At 37.3% G+C, this 25,781-nt stretch overlaps 2 protein-coding genes across 3 annotated transcripts in view; one reads left to right on the top strand and one right to left on the bottom strand.

The window, feature by feature from the left end:
• Positions 1-4,673, top strand: part of LOC129413720 (BICD family-like cargo adapter 1) — a 49,877-nt gene extending 45,204 nt beyond the window's left edge. Inside the window, exon 11 of one of the 2 annotated variants that reach the window (XR_008634068.2) lies at positions 381-519. Coding sequence is in view for 1 of the 2 variants with exons in the window: in XM_055167485.2 (XP_055023460.2) it covers positions 381-548 (168 nt within the window). In the remaining variant the exon portion in view is untranslated. Of the gene's footprint in view, positions 1-380 lie in introns of both variants that reach the window. The other variant, XM_055167485.2, reaches the window with a different exon arrangement.
• Positions 4,674-8,078: 3,405 nt separating this feature from the next.
• Positions 8,079-25,774, bottom strand: rab35b (RAB35, member RAS oncogene family b). The gene is made up of 6 exons (XM_055167486.2): positions 25,549-25,774; positions 18,812-18,862; positions 16,937-17,060; positions 14,018-14,142; positions 13,620-13,744; positions 8,079-9,597 (listed from the first exon to the last, which is right to left on the bottom strand). The coding sequence occupies exons 1-6, from the start codon at positions 25,598-25,600 to the stop codon at positions 9,469-9,471; spliced, it is 606 nt and encodes a 201-aa protein (XP_055023461.1). The 5' UTR covers positions 25,601-25,774; the 3' UTR covers positions 8,079-9,468.
• Between the last annotated feature and the right edge of the window lie 7 nt (positions 25,775-25,781).

The following is a 25,781-nucleotide window of genomic DNA, read 5'->3' as shown; positions in this document are numbered from 1 at the left end:
AGAGAATCTCAGGTGTGCTTGAAACAAGTACGGCTTAACATGGACAATTTTCGCAAGCGGTACGAAAGCAAACCAGACTAATTTGCATAATAAGATGCTATTAATAATGCATTTGTAGTTTTTTCATTGTGATTCAAAACATTAGTGTCGACTACATGTGCCATTGTTGGAGGAATCGCTTTGCAACACGTTTCCGGTGTCTTCTGTACTGCACAGATGTCTACAAATATACTTTTATACAATACTAAACAATCAAACCAAGTGTGAAAAACCTGACACGCGTCATTCGTTCTCACTCCACCCAAACCATCAGTTTTCATCTTTTCTGTCTGTCTTCTGTCCTGGAAATAAACACAAATGTCTCTGTCTCTATCTGTCAGGATGATATGCACAGAGTTATCGATCAACAGCTGATGGATAAACATCAGGAGGAGTGGAGACGTTCTCCATTTTCCTTCAATGGATCACAAGGAGCAGGAGCTTCCAGAAGATCCCATCGCCTCTCGGATGGAGACAAGCGCCTCTTTTCATTCTTCAAAAAGAACTGAGAGATGGAAAGAAAAGACTAAATCACTATAATCGGTCTTTCGACGGCTCTGAGCCATTTTGCACTTTATCTGTACTCACGATCCTCAGTCAGAAAGTTTTAGGAGATGCAAAGTCCGGCATGTCGAGGTCTGGCTGTAATCCTTCAGTCTGATAGGGTAAAGCTCTCAGTTTAACAGGGTTTCCTATCAGAGATCTGTTTTCCCTGCGAGTGCCTCAGAAAGCATCGCCTCACCTCACTGCCAGAGATTCAACATAGAGGCACATACATAAAAAAAACACTGGATTCACTAGAGACTAAACTCAGGCTGAACTAGACGACTAAAGGGTTTAGAAGAAAGATTTTAAGAAAGGTCCAAATGGAATCTGTGGATGTCCACGCTGAATATGGTGGAATGAATGTAAACATGGTAAAATGCTCAGTTTTATATTCGTATTGATAGCATTAAAGGCACAATATGTAGGATTTTCACCACTAGAGGTCGCTATTTCGCAATAACGCCTTGGTGACGCCTAATGACGTTATAAAGGAGACGTATGGAATTTGCTAATCATGTTCATGGATGAGGTAATGAATGTTTTTATTTTATTTGCTGTACGTTTGATCACATTATTTTAAGCCATTGTAATAAATTATCTGCAAGGCACAACCAACCCATTCTCATGACGCGCGTATAAGTGGCACACCGTGTGAAATGTCGTGAATACGTACGCCGAACTCCAATTTTGCGTGCATATGATGTGCCAGTCCTTCACGTTCACTTAAGACAACGTGTCTTTTCGTGTCGTTTTATTTATAGTTTTTTCTTTTTTTACTATTTTCGCTTGGGGTCGGAACAACTTTGTTACATAAAAACCCAAACCTTAATTCTAACCCCAACTCTAAGCAACCATGGTTTAAAAATAGACAAAAACATGGAGAAACCTATATATTAAATTGCATCCTAACCCAAATCTGAAATCTAACCCCAAAAGCGATTTTTGGATTAAAACTAGAAAAGAAATTGAGAAACCAATACATTAAACGACACGAAAAGATGCGTCATATTGGGTGAACGGGAAGGACTGGCATATCATATGCATGCAGGAAAGAGTTTGGCGTATGTATTGCATGACTTTTCACAATGCCGTGCTTTTTATACACGCGCCATAAGAATGGGTAGCAGCTGCGTGTTATGCTGCGTTCACACCAAACGCGAATAAAGCATCAAATTTGCGTCTACCTCGTCTAGTTTGCCGCTTGAACATTTTGAGTTTACTCGCTTCCTTCGCGCGTGAAATTCTAGTAATTTAAAACATTCATGCAGAAATTCACGTCTTGGGAGGGGCTTCTACGACTCCGCTCGCTTCCTGTAATCACGTCACTACTAGAGCAAGCTCCTGATTGGTTAACGCAGCAAAAAAGTTCTGATTTTTCAATTCGAGCATTCGCCCGAACTAGACGCACGAATGAGGCAAACCGCGCCAAACGGCTCATTTGCGCCACGAGACCTCCAGACGTGCGTAAACACATCTTTACATTGAACGCAGCATTAGATGCTGTATAACCGCCACTTCCACATTTGTCCACTTGTGTTGCTATAGTTTCTACAACCGAAAAACTGATAGTGCGGATATTAAGTCACTAAAAGAGCGACAATTTCAAAAGAGAGAAGGGACGAGCCGTTATTTAAAATAGGAAATTCTCTGGATTTACCAATCCTTGGGAACTTTTGGGATAATATAAGTACACAACTCCATGAAACATATCAAACTCTGAAAGTGGTTTTTGGATATTTTATTACAAAATTGTACATATTGTGGCTTTAAAATTAAGAGATGCACTGATATATATAAGGATTTCAGATTTGAAATAAGAAATTAAAAGCAAAACAAGCGGTATCAATGTCAAGTTATAGAAAATTAGTATCCGCACAGAAATTGTGTATCGGTGCATCCCTAAAATCTTTCAAATAAAACCCCAAATTGGTGGGCGAAGTTGTGGAAATGATCAGCAAGATCTGCGGGCACAGATTTCATGTGGGCCTGTTAGTAGATGATAGGAAAAGTCAGAAACCAGCTAATAAAAATTCTGCTCTTCTGTTCATTCACAACTTCAGTTCTGTACATCAGGACATAAACCGTCATACTCCTTTTACTAACTACAAATTAACTATTCAAGAAAAAACTAATATAAAAGAATCACATTTCTGTCAAAGTTACTTTTTTTGTCATTTTGTAGCACTCAACATATTGTAAGAGTAAAAATCAGAGATTTGCTTTGCGTTTCATCAGCAGCTGTTTTCAGAGATTCATTTGAAGTATATTTTTGTAACTAACAGTATTACGTCCATTTTCTCTCTGAAACGCTGAATGTTCGGCTGCTTTAAAGACACAAGACTTCCGTCCTGATGTGTCCGTCTGTGAGGTGAATAAACCAAAGAGCAGAAGTGCTTTATGTTGTGGCTTAAGAGATTTATGTCTACACACACACACAGACTGAAAGCATAGAGAAACTCAACTTAATTACAGACCTGACTCTAAACCATCAGACATGATCAGCGACTGGCAATGTTGGGAACAGATACTAGCATACTGCACAGTATTTTGATAGTGAAATGGCATGCTGATATAACAGCATAGACAGAAAAGTACATCATTTTAGGGTACACCACCTCCTGACCCTGTATGGAGACTCCAGTGTCCTCTTCATGAGCTACAGTCTCTCAGATGTTTTGTATGTGTGTGTGTGTGTCATTGGGTTCAGTGAAAGCTGGGTAGAATTTGAGCAAAGCTATGCATCTGTCTTCTTTCTCACGATGTGATTTTTGGTTCGGAGAAAGCCAAAGAGTGATTTTTATACGTACAAAGACACAAATAGGTTTGGAATAAAAAGAATCAATATATTTGTAAATGTATAATTTTGACAACAGTTTTTTTTTAGAGAAGTCTTCATGTATGCATCTGTATGTCGGTGTAGTCTGATCTGTATGCATTTCTAATGATTTGGAGTTGCTTTCTGTTCTGCTGTCTGATGATATCTGAATGTAACAGGATCAGATTAAAGAACAGGTTATTGAGGCTGAATAAAGTAAAACATTCCTTGCTTTAGTTAAACTAAAACTTTGCCATATGATAACAAATGAAAGAAATATTTTTGCATTGTGACTTTATGCAACATTTTAAATATGCACAAACATGCATATAACACTGTAAAAAGTCAAAATTGGATACATGTAAAAATTACTTCAAATGGTTAGGGTTAGGTTAACAAAAATATTTTCAACTTACATTTTCTCACTTTAAGTTGGTTAACTCACTTTTTTAGTTACCAATTGTAAAAAAAAATCACCTTAAATGTATTCCTTAAAGTGAGAAAATTTAAGTTGGTAAAACAACATTTTTTGAAGTGTTACCAATTTAAGCATTTTTTAGCTGTCAAAAGATTAATCTTGATTAATCGAATACAAAATAAAAGTTTGTTTTTGCATAATACATGTTTGTGCACTGTGTTTAATTATTTTATATATATAAACACACATACATGTATATACATTAAAAAATCCATAAATAAATGTTCTTACATTTTTACATGTATGTGTGTATTTGTGTATACATAATAATTACTCACAATACACACACAAACTTTTATTTTGTATGCAATTAATCATGATTAATCTTTTGACAGCCCTAATATTTGTAAGTAGATCAACTTTCACTTTTTACAGCGTGTAAACTGTAAAAAAGCAGCATTTTTGTCAAATCGATATACATTTTTATTTCAGTTTAACCTAAATTAAGTTAAACAGTTTAAACTTGTCCGAGCATAAATGTGTTTAAATCGAGCCAAAAGTATTATTTCGTCCTGTAGTACCTCTTCTTACAGTACGTCTGACCAATCACATCTGTTGTTGTATTTCTGAAATCTAAATAAGATTTGTGAATGAGGACAGACAGATTCAGACAGCAGCTTCAATCTTCATGTTCAGAGTATTAAATGTGTCTTTTCTGTTAAACACGTTTTCTCCGTCGTCTCTTCAGATTCTTTTCTTGTATATTACAAACTGTTGCGTAAACGTCTTATGTTACATTGACTTTGTACTTTCTGTCATTTTCCCATTTAAAAGCAGTTTTTGCAATTTTTTCCAGTCCGTGTCTCGACTCTGTCTGACTTGATGTGGTGGTGAATGTGTTTTTTTAGACAACATCATATTTCATAAACTTACCATGTTGAGAAGTCTGCATCCTAATTCACATAACTACCACTTGTATACCAGTGAAGCCTAAACTTTTAAAGAATACAGCAAGAAACAAAGGTACAAAAACCGTCACTGGGATGGTACACTTTTTAAACGATATAGATGTATACCTTTGATATACTAATATGCACCCTTTAGGTACAAAGGTGTACTTTTTAAAAGGGTACAGCGCCAGTAACAGCTTTTGTACCTTTATACACACAAGCATAATACCGCAAACCATAGTTTTAAATACACAAACCCTAGAGCAGTGGTCTCCAACATGGTGCCTGCGGTTTAAAGGCGGTCTGTGAGTCGCCCGCCAAAGCACATTCTATTAATAGCCTAAATTTTAAAAGAAAACACCACCATTTTTTATATTTTACTATGTTCTTATGTCAATTTAGATGATTTAATACATTCCTATTTTTTTACAATGCGTGCACTAAATCTTTGTACAGCGCATCGTGAATGTGTTAACATGTAGCCTAGCCCCATTCATTCCTTACTGTGGGTTCACACCAGCCGCGTTTGAGGCGTCAATTTCACGTCTACTGCGTCTAGTTTGTCGCTTGAACATTTTGAGTTTACTTGCTTCATTCACGCGTGAAAGCCGCGCATGAAATTCTAGTCATCAAGACATTCACGCGGAAATTTGTGTCATGGGAGGGGCTTCTGCAACTCCTCTCGCTTCCTGTAATCACGTCACTACTAGAGCAAGCTCCTGATTGGTTAACGTGGCACATTTTTTCGCCAAAGTTCACATTTTTCAACTCCCGCGGCAACACTCAATTTGCGCCATAGAGGCGGAATCGCATCTACCATGCCGCATTAAACGCCTTATGCTACTACACACCAAACGCGGGGCATCGCATTACTTGCTCTAGATTACTCGCAGGATTTAACTTTGTGTCATGCGAATTTTTTGCTCAAGTTGAATATTTTCAACTTGGGCGAAGATGCGTCATTCGCATCGCCCCATGCGAGGACGCGTCTAATCGCGTCTTTACATTGACTTTGTATGTAATCTACTCGCGCAAATCGTTGAACTCGCATCTGGTGTGAACCCACAGTTATTCGTGCCGCGAGACCTCCAGACACGCTTCAAAGCATCTTCACATTGACTTAAAATAACTCGCGCTTGACCTGAACACAGCATAAGTATGGTGGCACAAAATAAAACGTGGCAATTTTTTAAGCGTATAAAATCTTTGACCTCGGGCGCTGTAATATTGAGGGAAGTTTGAGCGAGAGGGGGAGTAGTGAGGAGTGATGATGTTACTGCGTGCCGAGGTCAAAGTGCTGCAAACTAAGTGCTCTTCCGCCATATAATATAGTCCTCATTTTTTATCCACTTAAAAATTGGCATGTTTTATATTGTGCCACCATACTTGTGTAACTACTCGTATAACAATCTTTAAATAGGGAAAACATGGAAGTGTTTGGTGGCTTCTAAATTCATCTCTGTTTGGATTCTGGGGAATGAGTGGGTCTAGGCTAAATGGTAAATGTAAGAACATAGTAAAATAAAATAAAAAGAACGGTGGTGTTTTCCTTTAATATTTTTTATATTAGCTTGGCTTCTTTTATGCATGTTAACATTTTAAACAATGATAAAAGATAATCAACAATTAAAATAAAAAAAAGTTTTGATCAGACTATATCAAAAACATAGCCCTTTAAATTGTTCAATTGTGGTAGCCCTTGCTCACAAAAAGGTTGGAGACCCCCGCCCTGGAGTATGCACAGATACTTAACACAAAAGCATTATCATCTAGTTCAATTCATCATCAAACAGAACATTTAGATTCATAATTTCTGCAATAGTGGTTTCTCATTCACTTTCATTTGAAAATGTTGTCGAATTGGGTGCCCAGACCAAAGTACACGCATATACACTCAACTAAAGGATTATTAGGAACACCTGTTCAATTTCTCATGAATCCAATGGTGTAATGGTGTGGGGGATGTTTTCTTGGCCCACTTTAGGCCCCTTAGTGCCAATTGGGCATCATTTAAATGCCACGTCATACCTGAGCATTGTTTCTGACCATGTCCATCCCTTTATGACCACTATGTACTCATCCTCTGATGGCTACTTCCAGCAGGATAATGCACAAAGATCGAATCATTTCAAATTGGTTTCTTGATCATGACAATGAGTTCACTGTGCTAAAATGGCCCCCACAGTCACCAGATCTCAACCCAATAGAGCATCTTTGGGATGTGGTGGAACGGGAGCTTCGTGTCCTGGATGTGCATCCCACAAATCTCCATCAACTGCAAGATGCTATCCTATCAACATGGGCCAACATTTCTAAAGAATGCTTTAAGCACCTTGTTGAATCAATGCCACGTAGAATTAAGGCAGTTCCAAAGGTGTCAAACACAGTATTAGTATGGTGTTCCTAATAATCCTTTAGGTGAGTGTACTTTGACAAACAGTACACTGAATTGCATGTGAATTAGGATGCAGAGTCTCAAAACTTACCGGATCTCATCCTTATGCGTCTCATTCACCTGCCATCTACATCACTTGTTTTACTAGAAAAATTAAGCAGTTCTGCCCTTACTGCTGATATAGAGATTGCTGTATAAAAACTGATTTACAGATTAAAATAAGTTAAACTATAAATGCAAAATGAGATTATGACAGCGATGTGGGTAAATATAAAACAAATATGGTTCTTACCAGTGTTTCATTACTGCCACGGGTCATTGCTGACATGCACTTTCTATGACAGCCAACTTTGCAATATAATAAAAAACAAATTAACATGTAAATCAATTATTCATCTTTATCTTCCAAAAATGGTGGCACAAATTGCGTAACATAAATGTTAATCTTGCTCAATGTTCAAAGCATGAAGTCTGTGTGTAGTATTCATGCTGGTAAAGCCTGTAAGAATTAAAGTTTATAATATACAGATAATTTTTCAGGTCTTGTATACAGTTGTATGTAATATTATTGTGTAAACGCTGTAAATATAAACAGGACAGATTTTCTACTGTATGTTTTCAGATTATACGCCATTTATACTTAATCACGAGTATGAGCAAGATTAAATATTTATGATTAAATTACTATTTTTCCAACAGATAAATTAAATTGATAAACATATTTCCAAGGATTGAGAAGCTTCCAAGTGTTGACGTGAATCACACTGTGATGTTTCAACATAAATAATAAAAACGCTACATTTTCTCAGTAATGGATTGCTATTGTATTAATACACGACCAGAGCAATGAATATTGTAAACTGAGGTGTGCACAATTTTCTCTGAAAACCCTTAATAAAGATAAGGACAAGTACGTTTGTGTCAAATATTATTTTAAAATATTTATTAATGATTTTATTCATAAATGGCCCATTATACAATTCTTTTCTCCAGTGTACAATATAACCACAGCTGAAAAAAATGCAATTTGCTAGAACCTGTGCTAAACATATGCACGTATATGATAAACACAAGTCACATCACCTGAATGAATTTGGCTCATGGCACAACCGGGACTTGTGGTTTTGGCTCGTTGTGGCTTTGTTGAATTACACATTTATACCGGGCCACAGAACTGGCCTTTTTTTTCAGATATTAATCAATCTGAAAAAGTTACATAGACACCAAGTGTCTCTTAAAAAGTGTGTTTGTCAAATATACGGTGAAAATTTGATCTATTCAGTTAAGAAATCAAAACTTTATGGATGAGTTCGGCTCGAACACTTTAACATAATACCTCCCTTACATATTTAAAAACATTTTATATGTGATATTAACAATTTCATCCATTCCAAATGTGTACAAGCATAATAGTTATTTTTAAGCTTTGATTTCTGACTGTCCCTAAAGACAGACAAACATCAAATCGCATGATAAAATAATGCTCTTAAAATCTGTGTCCATCAGAAACCCACAGTGATACTGAAGCTCACGGCGAGAAAACCTTCACTTTCATTTCATCTTTACATAAAAATTAAAGCCTGAAACATTTGTGAATGTCCTAAAGTCATTCATCCATCTCACTTAAACCAGCTCCGATTTCACCCCGAAAGCAAAAGAAAAACATAAGACATGATATTTTGCATAAAGAAAACAAAGCCAGGGCTTATTTCTTTTGATTTTGGGGTGAAATGTGACCCAGACATGTTGACAGTTTCATGATACCAATCCGATGAAAAGAAGGAACAGGCTGAATACTAAACCGATCCAAACACAAATGTTAACTTGTGCTGATAAATTCAGACGGATTCGGTCTGAAAATACACTGAGGGATGAGAAATCGTACAGTCGTTGGCGTGCGTTTCACTCAAGAGTCCTGTGTGAGTGAATGTTCGTAACTGTATGACGATAAAAATCTACACGGACATTCCACGGAAAAGCAAAAATGAAAAATTCACTCCTGAGATGGTGCGTAAAGAGATGAAATATATACCGCAGTAAAATTACTGTGAAAGCACAGACCTGCACGGTTTGGCGATGTCAGCTCGTTTGTCCTTCAGGAATGAAGGAGGATCTTTTATTAAATATCACATAAAACTCCATTAATCTAATAAAATCTGTACATTTTCTGTTTAAAAAGTCTTCGTGGTTTGTATGGGTCCGAAAAAGACTGCTTCTCCGCTCTGTCCACGCCGTGGTCTTATTTGAGACGATCACAGTACGTTTGCATGTGAAGGCCGCTGGCAGAGGACCTGATGGAGATCCACTAGCAGCATTTCTTCTTTCGTTTGCTGTTCTTGTTGAGTTTAATCACATCGTTTTGCTGCTGTTGTTGCTGTTTGGCCACAGATTCTTTCTTTGCCCGGAGCACAAGTTCTGTGATGCAGTTAAACATCTACGTAAGAAACACACAAAAATGTTAGCATGTCACCCATGATACAGTAGGTACTAGGGGTGGCACGGTTCATGAAAAAAATCCTAACCGTTCGGTTCGCTTGTCTCGGTTCGGAGCGCGTGTGTGTTGTACGGTTCAACGGTTCATGGCATGCGCAATGTATGTAGCCTCGTGCCCTGTATGTGACCTCAGATAGCGTGTTCCCCTTTCGCGAATAGCGCGAAAGAAGAGGTGACTGCTGTGGAGAGTGAGTGCTGCCGGTAACAATAGATACAGCCACACGCGACAGCCTTCTCTCCGACCATTTATCTAATCTGAGGTAATGAACACTGTTTTACGTCTTTTCGTATTCAGCGCTATTTTTAGCCTTTCGTTGATAAAACGAAAGCGGCTGATTTCCGCGTAGTTTCATTTTGCTAGCGTGTGAAAGTCGCGCGATCTTATTTCATAAACTGCCCCTTAAAGTAATCAGGACAGAAGTGGTCAATAGTGGACAAAAGAGACGGATTTAAATATTACAGGTGTAAACGTTATGTTTCTCTCTCGTTCACATATTCTCTCTGCAGTATTTAAGCAGCCTCTCAGTGATAAATCTTAAAGCTACACTGAAGTTGGCATTTTGATAAATGCGAGTTATCTTTGTGTGCTAAAAATGCACACAAAGTTCATGTAGATGGCAATACACATTCTCTTTTTTGCCTAATAAATGAAAAGCATGTTGAAATCATCAATGTCTTCCCTCTCGCTGTGTCAAAATCTCGCCTGGCTTTCCTCAGAGATGTTCCCAATAATGTGCTTAAAGTCAAATTCAGTTTTTGCATGATTACATGATATAACTTTTTTTAATACTGTATCCTAAATTATGGATAAATAATACATTAATAAGATAATACATTTCTGGAGTGTTAAAAAAAATAACAACAAGAACCGTACTGAACCGAGAACCGTGACCATAGAACCGTGATACGAACCGAACCGAGGGTTTTGTGAACCGTGCCACCCCTAGTAGGTACGTTTACATGCAACCAAATAATAAGTTTGTAATCGTATTGGTGGCTCAATCGGATTGAAAAGCCTTCATGTAAACACCGATACAATACGGATGCAAATTTCGACTGTATTGAAAGGGGTGGTGTAGTCTGATCTGTGGTTTGATCATCAGAAGAAATGTATGCGTGTAAACACATGAATCGTATTATTTTATCAAGCAGATGCAAAAATAGCTTGTGCATATGCGCAGAAGAATTTTGCTTAATTTCTTGTCTTATTTTTAGCTCTCATTTATGTATTATTTATTTATGTTCTTGTCACAGAAACATGCAAAAACAAGGATATTGCAACATGCATCATTAAGCTAGTTTTTAATGTCCATTGGGACAGTTTTGGCAAATTTGGCAAGCCTGGCTGTGCGTTTGCACAGACATTTGGATCGGATTATATAGAATAAGGGTTGCACAATTCCGGGAATCAGGGTTCCCACGCCTTGGTTAACTTCAAATTCAATGACCTTTTAATGACTTTTCAGGTCCAATACCCTCAAATTCAAGGACTAAATGTGTGCCAACACTGTTACAGTTCCTTTTCGAGGGAACTCGCGCTGCGTCACTGCGGTGACACTTTGGGGACGCCTCCAGGGGTAAGTGCGTCTGAATATGTATATTAAATTCAACCAATGGTGAGGCTTAATGACAAAAACAGGGTGATGCGGGAACCATGAAGTATATCGCTATCTGAAATATTGCCAAATACGACATTACAGGGATGCAGGAAGTATGGCAAGGGAGACGCAGGCGTCTCATTCCCTTCTTAGGGAACAACAGTTACATACGTAACCCGAGACGGAACCACAACTATGCCAAAAAGCATTTTGGTATGAATCATCATTCGCATACAGAAGATATAAGCATCTCAAACTAACAGTTTAGCACATGTGCTTAAAAAGTCTAGAAAATGCACAAAATAGATTCAAGCACTTTTAATGACCTTTATCTATGAATGTTTGTTTTCTAAAACTTCCCAGGGCCTTGAATCCCCCCCCACCTAAATTCACAAACTTTCAATGACCCGTGGGAACCCTGGGGAATATTCAACGCTGGAAACTTTTCATGGGCATTAACAGAAATATATGGGAATTAATGAAAACGAGTGAGAATAGACTGGGAATTTGAAAAAATTTTGTTACCTATAAAATGGAACTTAAATATAGTTAAAAAAATCTTGCAGCATAATTTTGTTTAAAAAACCATTTACGGAAATTCAATTTCAGTTGAATTTCTACCCGGGTGATTCTCACGAAACCATTGAAACACCACGGCACTAATGATTTTAGCTTTAAAATGTGTAATATATATCAAATTAACACAAAAATATTAAGAAAAAAATAAATGTTTTGCTAGACTACTTTAGATGACAGAAAAAATATTTACTGAATATTCATGTATAATAATAATGAAGAAAAATTAGGAAAATGATGTGTCCATGCCTGATGTTCTCATCCTCCGCAACACTTTTTGAGAACAGTTTAAGCACACATACAGAATTTTAATAAAGTTTGATTTTGAGTGACCAAGCACATGGACCAGTTACTTCAAGATGGCAACCAGGTAAGATCATTTGTTTACAGTTAATTTGAAATATTATCTTGTCAGAATGCTAACACAACATTTTGATTATCATTACCGCAACAGATGCTTATTAAATGTTAATTTAATTAATAGAAGCATAATACTTTGATTTTAAATGCATGTGCAGAATCTCCAAATTTGTGTTCTTTCAGGTTTGTCATGTCATTTTGAAAATATGTCAGTGTTGATGTTTTCTGACTGTTGCGGTAATGAGATTTTTTAGGACTAATTTTTTTAATTATGTTACAAAAAGTGTTAAATGATAAGTAAAAGTTTTTAAATGAATGTTCCCATTTACTCCAGACTTTGTTTTTCAATGTCTGGTGGGAAAAAAAGTAAATTTAAGCAATTTTTACATTTTCATGCTTGACATTTTTAAAACCAAGTTTTCGTGAGAATCACCCACCCTGCACTTTTTTCAGTCACATGCACACAGAACAGTGATTACTAAAATGCCATTAAGACCACACCCCCTGCATGTACACATGCAAAGATATTTTCTTGAATCCTGCACACAAAATAATGTCAAAATGTCCAACTTTGCATGTATTCACATACATTACATAAATCTGTTTAAAACTTTCTTGTGCTGTGTATAAGCTAGTGTGTATAAGGTAGTGTGCAACAACATTATGTCTTTGAAAGCAGTCTCTTATCAGGCCTGCATTTATTTAATCAAAAATCATTAATATCAGAATGATTTCTGAAGGATTTTTGATCAAATAAATCCAAGCTTGATGAGCATAAGTATCAGGATTCTTCAAAATATGTATTATCTTACATGCATGTCTGTTTATGACCAAACAAAATGTTTATGTTTGTATATGATTCATAATATAACTTTACCTAAATTTACAAATGAAGAGTTTCGTTGCAAAACGAGATAACCACCGTTTTTTTAATTGTTCAGAAATCTCGTTTTTTGGTTGTGGATTCCAATTAATTTCAATGCAACTGCAGTTGGTTTGTTTTGATTTAAACCTTCATAACTTAAAAAATACAGCTAAGTAGCACCATAAAACAAAATAATAACATGATAACATAATAATAAACATGTTTTGACCAAAATGTTAAAAAATGGATTTATCTCGTTTTGCAACGAAACTCTTCAAATTATTCCTGTTAAGTTACAGTTAAGTTTCCAAGTTGGAATATTTCCAAAATTCCCCAGATTAAGTTCCCATGCAAAATTTACGGGAAAAATGTCCACCCCTTTGCAACCCTATATAGGATATACATGTAAACTAACATTTTAATAAGATTGCAATGTTTAGGGTACATGAAAACTGTACTGTGGTAATCTGAAATTGGATTAATTTCAGTCGGATTGACAAACGTGTGCATGTAAACATAGACACTTTTTGCATTATAGAGATTTTACTGTTTCAAATGTTTCACCTCTTCCACATTGATGTTTTCTTTTGCGCTCGTCTCGAACAAACTGATGCCCATCTGCTCGGCGAATTTCTGCGCGTCATTCGTCTCCACGACTTTAGAGTTGGGGTCATCGTTTTTATTGCCCACTAAAGAAAAATAATTTAAACAAAAAGATCGCCTCAATAAACTTACCGAAACAGTAAATTAAAAAGGTACAGTAATTTACATTAAAAAAGTGTTCAGAAAAGGACAGACTAGTCTTAGACTCCAAAAAAAGATGGGTTATATTATCCTGGAAAACGTTTAGATTTTACCCAACTACCCAGCATGTTGGGTTAAAACGACCCAGCATAGTTTAAATTACAACAAGTGTATCTAATACATTGAAACATGACTAATAAAGTCCTATTTTAACTCACCTAATATTCGACACACATCATCGCAGTTCTGGTTGATTTCGTGCAGCCATCGTTTGACGTTGACGAAAGATTCGGCGCTGGTGACATCATACACCACAATCACCCCGTGAGTCCCTCTGTAATACCTGACGATGCAAATCAAGCATGTTAATGAATGAGGTTTTTCTCTGATGCTACACCAGAGGGAGCACAAACAATACAACGCTTTCGAATGTCTTGTTTAAAGCGGACCGAGCAACAGCCCTCTGATTTATAACCACAGGCCGTCTTCACATACACACGCGTATACAAAGAGCTCTTTGAAAGGCTTATGGAGACCAAAATCCTCTGTCATTGGTCGAGCCTGTCACCATTCTGCCTCAAATCACATAAACATGCACATACGCAAACTAACTAACCCTAATGAAGCAATGTAGTGTTGCTTCACAGATATAACTGCGTTCACAGCCAAATCACATGTGTAGCCACTTACATGTGTTTCTGCATTTCAGTATGTAACTGTGTGTGTGCGCGCGTGTTGTGCCGTGCCAGAAGATTGCAGACACATCACAGACTCCATGTGGTACTAAAAAAGGAAGTGGAAACCCAGTCCATGAAAGATTCTTGACTGAACAGCAAAAAACTTATGAAGAACTTCAAACAGGTTCCCTGAGGCCGAAGATGTGTTAGCAAACCCGACCGCACGAGCAAACAACACACTTACTGTGCAGACTATTTCAATCATTTCTACACAAAGCATTCAGAGTCATAAACGAATGACGGTTTGCTTATATTTTCACTGATGAGCAGAAACGATAAAATCATGAACTATAATGTTCAACGTCTAAGTAAAATACATTTTACTATTGAAGCACAGAGTAGTACAACCATGTCAGTGCGTCCCACACATATCTGGCGACCTATTTCTGCATTTCTTATTTTTATTTATATGTGACCCTGAACCACAAAAGCAGTCATAAGTCACACAGGTATATTTGTAGCAATAGCCGACAAAACATTGTTTGGGTCAAAATTATTGATTTTTTAGACCAAAAATCTTTAGGATATTAAGTACATGTAAATATATTATATATTATCATTAGTAATACAGTGAGGAAAATAAGTATTTGAACACCCTGCTATTTTGCAAGTTCTCCCACTTAGAAATCATGGAGGGGTCTGAAATTGAATCGTAGGTGCATGTCCACTGTAAGAGACATAATTTAAAAAGTATTTAAACACCTGTCTATCAGCTAGAATTCTGACCCTTAAAGACCTGTTAGTCTGCCTTTAAAATGTCCACTCCATTTATTATCCTAAATTAGATGCACATGTTTGAGGTCGTTAGCTGCATAAAGACACCTGTCCACCCCATACAATCAGTAAGAATCCAACTACTAACATGGCCAAGACCAAAGAGCTGTCCAAAGACACTAGAGACAAAATTGTACACTTCCACAAGGCTGAAAAGGGCTACGGGGAAATTGCCAAGCAGCTTGGTGAAAAAAGGTCCACTCATTATCATTAGAAAATGGAGGAAGCTAAAGATGACTGTCAACCTCCCTAGGAATGGGGCTCCATGCAAGATCTCACCTCGTGGGGTCTGAATGATCCTAAGATAGGTGAGAAATCAGCCCAGAACTACACGGCAAGAGCTGGGACCACCGTTTCCAAGGTTACTGTTGGTAATACACTAAGATGTCATGGAAGGTTCCCCTGCTTAAACCAGCACATGTCCAGGCCCGTCTTAAGTTTGCCAATGACAATTTTGATGATCCAGAGGAGTCAAGGGAGAAAGTCATGTGGTCAGTTGAGACCAAAATAGAACCTTTTGGTCATAATTCCACTGAACATGTTTGGAGGAAGAAAAATGATAAGTACTATCCCAAGAACACCATCCCTACTGTGAAGCATCGTACAGGGTGACTGCGCTGTATTAAGGAGAGGATGACCGGGGCCATGTATTGCGAGATTTTGGGGAACAACCTCCTTCGCTTAGTTAGAGCATTGAAGATGGGTGTAGGCTGGGTCTTCCAACATGACAATGACCGAAGCACACAGCCAGGATAACCAAGGAGATTGCTCTGTAAGAAGCATATCAAGGTTCTGGCGTGGTCTAGCCAGTCTTCAGACCTAAACCCAATAGAGAATCTTTGGAGGGAGCTCAAACGCTGTGTTTCTCAGCGACAGGCAAAACATGACTGATCTAGACAAGATCTGTCTGGAGGAGTGGGCCAAAATCCCTCCTGCAGTGTGTGCAAACTTGGTGAAAAACTACAGGAAATGTTTGCCCCCTGTCATTGCAAACAAAGGCTACTGTACCAAATATTAACATTGACTTTCTCAGGTGTTCAAATACTTATTTGCAGCTGTATCATACAAATAAGTAGTTAAAAAAATAATACATTGCGATTTCTGGATTTTTTTTAAGATTATGTCTCTTACAGTGGACATGCACCCACAATCACAACCCCAGACCCCTCCATGATCTCCAAGTGGGAGAACCCGCAAAACAGCAGGGTGTTCAAATACCCATTTTCCTCACTGTATATATGTAAGTCTATATGAAGAGTTTCGTTGCAAAATGAGATAACCACCGTTTTGTTAATTGTTCAGAAATCACGTTTTTTGGTTGTGCATTCCAATTAATTTCAATGCAACTGCAGTTGGTTTGTTTTGATTTAAACCTTCATAACTTAAAAAATACAGCTAAGTAGCACCATAAAACAAAATAATAACATGATAACATAATAATAAACATGTTTTGACAAAAATGTTAAAAAATGGATTTATCTCGTTTTGCTACGAAACTCTTCATATGCATAACATACGCAGTCACGGTCGGTGAATTTAAACAGATCTTAAGACAACTTCTTATTCCTGTAATTGGAAATAGAAAAATAAGACTTCTGCTCTGTTCAATAAGCACATTTTACTCACGTAGATGTAATGGTCCTGAATCGCTCCTGTCCTGCCGTGTCCCATATCTGCAGCTTCACCTTTTCTCCATTAATCTCCACCGTTCGGATCTTAAAGTCCACTCCTATAGTGGTGATGTAACTACCTGCAAAACACGCAACCCCAAATAAAACAACCTTTAATACATACACAACTTTACAAGATCTCAATTTTCATTAGTATACAGTATTGTGCAAAAGTCTTAGGCCGCCACCATCACCAGACTTGTTGTTTTAGAAGTTTTAATGTCCATCCATATTTATTTTTAAATCTATTTTATTAAGATACAAACAGAAAATACAGGAAATATGTAAAAAAAGTAAAAATTTCTTTTAGGCATCATCGGTGTTTAGGTGGGGGGCGGCAGTGGCTCAGTGGTTCATGTAGGTTGTCTACAAACCGAAAGGTTGGTGGTTCAATCCCTGGCTCCTGCTCCCGACGAGCTGGATGGCGCCTTGCATGGCTGACACCGCCATCGGTGTATGAATGAGTGGGTGAATGTGAGGCACTTGTAAAGCGCTTTGGATGGCCATAGGTCTGTTAAAAGCGCTATATAAATGCAGTCCATTTACCATTTAGTGTGACCTCTCTTGGCACTATACACATCTTGAGCGTTTCTGAGCAGAATGAAGTAGTTCATTCTTTTAATTTCGTTAAAATTAGGATTTAATTTTATTTAGGTTTAAGAGATCCTGCAGTTTCCTGATATTGCTCAAGTGGAAGAGGAGTTTACCCTAAAAACTTGACACATTTTAGTTTTTAATACTATATACACATTTCCTGCATTTTCTGGATGTATTCTATTAAAGAGACTGAGAAACAATTATCAGGGTTCCTACACCTTAGTTAACTTCAAATTCAAGGACCTTTCAAGGACTTTCCAGGTCCAATACCCTCAAATTCAAGGACTAAATGTGGGGACACATTTCAAGTGAGAGCAAGGTTACATTGTGTTACCTTTTAAGATACATTGTTACAGTTCCCTTTCGAGGGAACTCGTGCTGCGTCACTGCGGTGACACTTTGGGGACGCCTCCAGGGGTAAGTGCGTCTGAATGTGTATATCAAATTCAACCAATGATGAGGCTTAACGACAAAGACAAGGTGACACGGGAGCCAGGAAGTATATCGCTATCTGAAATATTGCCAAAGACGGCGTTACAGGGATGCAGGAAGTATGGCAAGGGAGACGCAGCGTCTCATTCCCTTCTCAGGGAACAACAGTTACATACGTAACCCGAGACGTTTTCATGTGTCAAACACAACTATGCAAAAAAGCATTTTGGTATGAATCAACATTCGCATACAGAAGATATAAGCATTTAAAGCGAACAGTTTAGCACGTGTGCTTAAAAAGTCTAGAATTTTTATGATATTATCCTACACTACACAGGGAATAATATGGATTTTTTTCAGAAAACTTCTTGCATAAAATAGATTCAAGCACTTTCAATGAACTGTATCTATGTATGTATATTTTAAAAAAACTTCCCAGGGCCTTGAATTTCCCCCAGATTCACACACTTTCAAGGATTTCAAAGACTCGTGGGACTCCTGAATTATATATGATCACTATAACATTGCAAAAACAACAAATCTAATTGTGACGTGGTGGCCTAAGACTTTTGAACAGTACTGTACTTTAGCATTTATGTAAAAATATCAGGCATTTTCTATTAGAACATAGTTAAATAAATTAAATATTTGTCTGAAGAACATTTTAGGACCATCACACTTCATGGCCTACTTCTGCTTTCACTTATTATCTGCTGTCTTAGAGACAATTTTACCGAAACAACGTCAGTTTAACAAGTCTTTTCAGCTGGCAGACAGTGAGTGACACATCATCGCGTCTTACCTGAAAAAGTGTTGTCTGCAAATCGCAGAAGGAGACTGCTCTTCCCAACACCTGCAACAACATGCATGAAAAGAATGAGGAAATATTGAGCAGATATGATATGATGCAGAAGATTTTACCTGATGATAGAAACACACTGCAGATATCTGCAGATCACTGTCACAGATGCATTTAACTAACAGATTACCAGGAAGTATAATCATTTTTTACATTAATGTCTTAAGGTAATTTCTAATATTTACATTATAATTATTGTATTGCATTGTATTGTGTGTTTTTGTATGGTTTGTTACGCATTGTCGATAAGGTGGCAAATTAATGTCCCTTTTGTGGAGCTTAATAGACCTTTTGCGTGTTTGCAAACAGAGATGACGTTTTTTGTGGGCGGAGCCCAACTGGTGGCAGAAAGTGAATGCTTCTCAATAGCTGTGTGAAGTGTTTTAGCGTTAAACTGTGATTTTTATGGATCCGGTGTTCTGTAGATGTCTGTTTCTGCTATATGTCTCTTAAGTGTAATTTGTCTTATAACTTTTTCACCAAGTTACGTTTATTTTTTAAATAAATTAAAAGTTTAAATGGTTTGGCTACTGATATGTGTGCATGTATGTAATGTATATGTATTGTTCTTTATTGGTAAATCAATTATTTTTACAGTATGAATCGCTGAAGTACTTATAAGAGCAATACTATCATGTATTCTGTATAATATCATTTATTAAATATTTCATCATTTTCCTGATTTTAATTTCTTCCTTATATTTATAGCCTACGTGTTTGTTCTAAAACTATTATATTTACATACAAATTAATTTGTATAGGCTTGTTTATATATTATTAACACTTTACATCGCGTGTGTGCGTGCTATGTTTATATATTTATTAGTAAACATCATAATTTAGAACAAACAGGAAGAAGACATAGGCTAAGATATAATGTAAAAAGAAGTAATAGAAAACGAAAAAAATACGAAAACTTTAATGAATGGTAATATTATTGATATTATGAACTAATTCAAATCTTTAATCTTTCTAAATATATTATAAACGTAACTTGATGAAAACGCTATAAGAAACACATAAGTTAGAGGGATCAGACTTCGACAGAACTAGTCCGGATATCTTCTCTAATTATTTTCTATTCTAATTATTAAAAGATTTCCAAATGATTTCATCACTCCAGTCTGTCCGGTTGAGGGCTTATTGCAACCATTAACACCTACGTTTATCTTCAAATGGTGTCTTCGACGGCGGTATACTATAAAAATGAAGGTCATCTATTTTGGCATTCCTATTCTGACACTCAACAGCACAACAAGACATTTTCTAGTAAGTTATATTGTTCGTTTCACTCGTCGTGTCTCATTCATTTCCACTGTTTTTCTGCCACCACATGCGCACGTGACGTAACTGTGACGTCGACTCGCACAAGGTCTATCAAGCTTTCTAACCCACCAGATGAAATCATGAACGCATAACCCATGAACAGAAGCACTTAAATCAACTAAGTGTTAAAGAAGCTGCCAATGTTTTTGACATCACAAACCTCATTTTTAAATCATCATTATACTGGTGGTTGGGTTTTTGCACCCTTTTGTAGCTGTGAAGCATTAATTCAGACAGAGGACACAACAGAAACCAGAATAATACTGAGAACAAAGCTGAATGTGCTCAAGAAGCATCTCAAACAAAACTAGCTGGTACAAAAAAAAACTCTTTTTTCTGTTGAATATGGCCATACGGGGTTGACATATTGAACTCTGCAAATGCAGCTTGTTCGCTCTCAGACAGGAAGGCCGAGCAAAGCAAACATCCTTCTGACAACAGAAACCTCCAGCACGCAGGACAATATACTTCATATCATATCGTTCATACACACATTAACACACAATGTGGGAGGGTAAAACCTGTGTACCATTAACTAAAAGAGCAAAGACCATCCATAACATGTGACTGCAGGCTTGTGCAAACTTATCTGCTTTTTAATTCTGCAGTCAGACAATATTAAGTTCATGTCAATGATGATGACATCAAAAAATTACACAAAAAAAATCAACAAATTCTGCTGAAATTAAAGGTGCCAAAGAATGCATCAAAATAATATTTCAAATTGATCTCTGATATCTACATAGAAGGTATGTGGCTTTATTAAGTGCAAAAATTATCCAGAGATGGTTTTACATGTCCATTTACAACCTTAGGATTTGCCATTGGAATGAAATGGTCTATTATTACCTTATTTAAAGGGTTATGAATAATAATGTTGAGCTCTGCTCTGATTGGCTGTTTCACAGAGCAGCTCCTTCAGTAGCTCTGTGTGTGTGCAAACAGACCTTATGTTTGAGCCTGTATCAGACAAAGATACAGAATTTTAGTGGTAAGTTTCAGTATGGACATGAAAACCGTATCTGTAACGTAAATAGTAGAACTTCACCCTAAACGCTAGCATATAGCATTAACTTATTCCTCGCCATTGACGAGTTTCAATGAGTTTTAATTGTTAATTAAAGGTCACATTCTTCCTTATCCCATTTTTAAACCCTAGTTTGTGTGTAATGTTGTTATAATAGAATAAAAAATACCTGTAAAATGATCAAGCTCAAAGTTCACTGCCAGACGATATATTTTCTTTAACAGAATTCGTCTTTCAAAGCCTACAGCGAACAGCCGGTTTGGACTACAGCCCTCTACTTCCTGCTTTAATGACGTCACTAGAACAGTTTTTTACTAAACTCCAGCCACAGGAATACGTCAGTCACCAGCTAAGCTAACCGCAGGTGCTATGATGTGATGATCATGAAGTCTGTTTAAAGGTCTTGACGCCTTTTACTTTCTATTAGACCTTAACATTTGCATCTCTTTCTCGTCTTTCCGATCAAATACGCTATGTTTGTATAAGCAAATGGTGCGTCAAACTACATCGCTCCAGCAGTGCACGTTTATATAACGGCAGGTTTGTTGTGGCTTGCTTAAAGTTGAGAAGACTTTACAACTATTAGCATTATGTGCGAGAAGAACTCTTTATTTGGCGTCGCACCTACTTGCGCGTGAAAGACCTCTGCACGTGACGCGAGAGACCGGACGGCTGCTGCATGAGCACAGACAGAGAGAAAGAGGGAGAGCGAGCGAGAGTCTCGCAGCGAGACCCGCAGTGGATTCACTGGCAGTTATTATAAAAATTACAGAAATAACTCATTAATTTTTGTCTATGATTATTTTACATGTTTCTCCGTCACACTTAGTCTAACATGCAGGAGGGCAGAGTTAGCCATGCCCACTTATTTGCATTCCGTGGAATAGACGGAATAAAAAAATCTGTTACGTCTGACATTTTATTCCGCGGTTACGGAATATACCGTCATACCGCCCAGCCCTAGAACACGTTATATTGCGCACTGTAAACACAATCAAAGCTTCAAAACACACGAAGAACGGGACCTTTAAGAGAAAATGTTTCCCTGCCAATGAAGCTTTCCTGAAGAGTCTTTACGGTAATCAATATTTTCGCTATTATCCACCAGGTGTCGCTCTTACCTAACTTATAAAAACTGAAGCATCAACTATTTCAAGAACATAAAAAAACTGTATTTTTTTATGCTGGCGGGGAAAGGGTTAACTAGCATATAGTGCTAACTCAGAGTCAGCAGTCACAACTTTATTGTAGGATTGTAACAACATTGTACTTAAAGCAACACTAGAGAGTTTTTTTACCTTAAAATAACGTTTCCAAAAAAGTTTCAGCTGTTCATCCACTCAAAACAGGGTGAACGGCACTTTCACATTTGCTTTGCAGCCCTCTATCGGCTAAAACCGCACTAAAGAAGTTTCCAACCGTCTGGTCGCGGTCCTGTAGTTCGGGTGAAAACTACAAAAACTTGCTTTACGGCAGACCTACAATCCAATCAGAGCCAGCGTGGCTGCAGTAGGTTAAATTATTTACGACAGTGGTAATGGACAATTCCGTTTCCAACCTGTAGGGGGAGCAAAGGGCAAAAAATCTTTAGTGTTGCTTTAATTTAATGTGTAATATAATGTTGGGGAGTAAATCACGACTCTAACGTCTGTTGAGATTGGTCTGTTTCCAGCGGTCTTTTGCATGCACAAGGTTTACATAAGGAGGAAACAATCGTGTTTGAGGCTCACGATATGTTATAACCATGTACAAAACTGTTATTATTCACCTAGGTAAATACAGTTTTACATTCTACGGTAGTTTGATGCTGGTTTGGTGATTAGTAGTAAATCGCCATCACCTGCTTTCAGATGGAGGGGCATTTACTACACAAAGCCGAATTTCACAGAGAAGATCGCAAACACATTCATAAACTTGGGCAATCACCTCCGATATTGTATGTGATTTCAGCGTTTCCCACAGGATTTTGAGAGACTGTGGTGGTGATGACATCACACGCCAATTAGCATATATATGACGTCATCGTGTCGTTTTTGCGTTTGATCTAGTGCTGGCACCTGAAATATGTTTCACTTTTACTCTTTGACCTGTATCTGGATTTGATCTGTATTATGTATCACATGATAGTTTAAGCCAAATTAAGCTGTTTTAATTTGTGAAATAAAAATGTAAATGTGAATCATGAAAATTCTATTTGTGGGGGCCAGTGTTGATTCTGTGGTGGGCCACCACAAATAAATCAATGTATGGGAAACACTGGATTTAGCCTAGCTTCCCAGTGAAATACGGCTCTGTGTAGTAAATGTCGCTCCACCTGAAAGCAGATAATGACGATTTACTTATAATCACTGAAACAGCTTTACTGACGAGATACGCATGAGAATCGCAGGCGATTTATTGCCCAGCTCTAGCATGGTGTTAGCAGCCGAAAGGGTCATAGTTTTGAATCCAGAAGACACACACAGTGATAAAAATTTAAACTTTGTAATGCGCTTTGGATACAAGCATCTGCCGAATGCATACATCTAAATGAAAAGGCCATACAGTACAGAGCTCAATAAACACTGGTCTACTGTAAGCATCATTGTAAAGCATCAGTCACTGGTGTAGTGCTGTACTATAGTGACCACAGCTCACATTAAACATTAAAAAACATACAAGCAGTCATTATTAATGCTGCAATTTACAATGTAAAGAAAAATCTCAATGAAGAAGATAAGCAAATAAAATTAATAAGAGATTATTCAGGTTCACAGATTATAATCAGGTCATGTTCAAGTTGATTATACTACAAGCCTATTGAATGCTTTATTCTGGTTAAGAAATGTTCCATGGGTGTTGATTATTTTTTTTGTAAAATGCACACCTAACCTATCAGATGTCTTAAAATAACCACCAGAGCAATGTTTGTGGTAACCGTGGTATAAGCGGAATAATTGACTCCGTGTAAGGAATAATTGACGACAGGCCTTTGAATTATAAGAAAATAATGCACAACCAAGAAGGTAATGCAGCACGAAGTGGGTATGCATTATTTTCAAATAATTTAAAGAACCGGAGTCAATTATTCTGCTTATACGGTTACCACAAACACTGCTCTGGGGGTTATTTTAAGACATTATAGTTCAGGTGTGCGTTTTACAGAAAAATAATCAACACCCGTGGAACATTACTCTACTAATCAAAATAAAGCATTCAACAGCCCTGTGGTATAATTAAAAATAATGCAAACCCGCGGTGTAACGACATTACCACCTTGGGTGTGCATTATTTTAAAATAATTTAACGCCCCATCATCCATGAGCAGAATTCTGCATTAAATAATAAGATACAGAATTATTTTGACTTCTTGACACCATATGGAATCTAACAAAACCGCAAACAATTGATTATGAATTCAACCATTTTTTATCTAGTCAAACCCATCTCATCTAAACATTGTAATGGTGCTGTTCAGACTTTTCTGCTTCACATAAAGGTGAACAACTTAAACCACAAGAGCCACAAACACCTACAGACAAAAAAGTAAAATACTGCACTTCACAAACACAGAGCTGATAAAAAGACTATCAACAATTAAATGGGTTCTTCAAATGACTGCAAAAAATAAAAAATAAGAATAAAAGATTATAAACTGAAGACGTAAACTCATTATTTGCACATTCAGCCACACATACCTATTTATAATTCACTCATTTTCTCCCGAGCTATAAATATCACAAATATTTAAATAGTATTTTAATTAAATTATTATTAATAATAATAATGTGTATTATAAATACAGACGAACTCTATGGTCTTTCAGAATAACATCTGAAGCTACATTCTGAATAGATTTTAACATTATATATCATCAAGCAATAAATAAAATAAAATCTGAGCATTTTTCTTTAAGTAATAACTTGTACATTTGGTGACATTTGGTGGATAAATAAAAACATCTTAAATGATATGTTAAAGCACTACCATTTATACGTTTAAAAGACTTTTATTTAAATACTTTTTAAGGCCACTATATACATCTGTCTGCTTAAATTAATGTATTTACATACAATCATGAAGAACTATTTTTTGTTCTAATATTAAACAAATCAATGTGTGTACTGTATAAGGTAAGACTAATGTACAGCTGATCGTACGCTAGATCTGAGCAGCCCAGCCCAGCCAGCAGCGCAATGGCGGAAACAGCGACCGCCTTTCCGTTAAATAAAACCCGCGACCATTTTAATGCATTTAACTTTAATATCACACACCCGAACCGTCCAACCCCACATCGCGAGGCCTCGCCAAGGCCCGCTTTCCGTCTCGCGTCCGCGGCTTTGCTTACCGCTGTCACCGATGATCAGCAGTTTGAAGAGGTGATCGTAGTCCCGGGCCATGCCGGTTGTCTGTGCCTCAAACCCCCGAGCCTTCGCTGCAATCTCACGGCGAACGCTTGGCCAGGAACCCGTCTGACGTCCCCGCCTGATAACAGCGGAGAAGATCACCCGGTATATTCCAAAAGCAGCGGATTTCTCGTCGGGGTTCGGCTGTGTCAGCGGTCGTCAGTCAGTCACCAGG

This window comes from Misgurnus anguillicaudatus, chromosome 5, assembly GCF_027580225.2.
Source record: "Misgurnus anguillicaudatus chromosome 5, ASM2758022v2, whole genome shotgun sequence".
NCBI lineage: Eukaryota > Metazoa > Chordata > Actinopteri > Cypriniformes > Cobitidae > Misgurnus > Misgurnus anguillicaudatus.
Note: the sequence above shows the minus strand (reverse complement) of the source record. Positions and strands in the feature narration are given on the sequence as shown.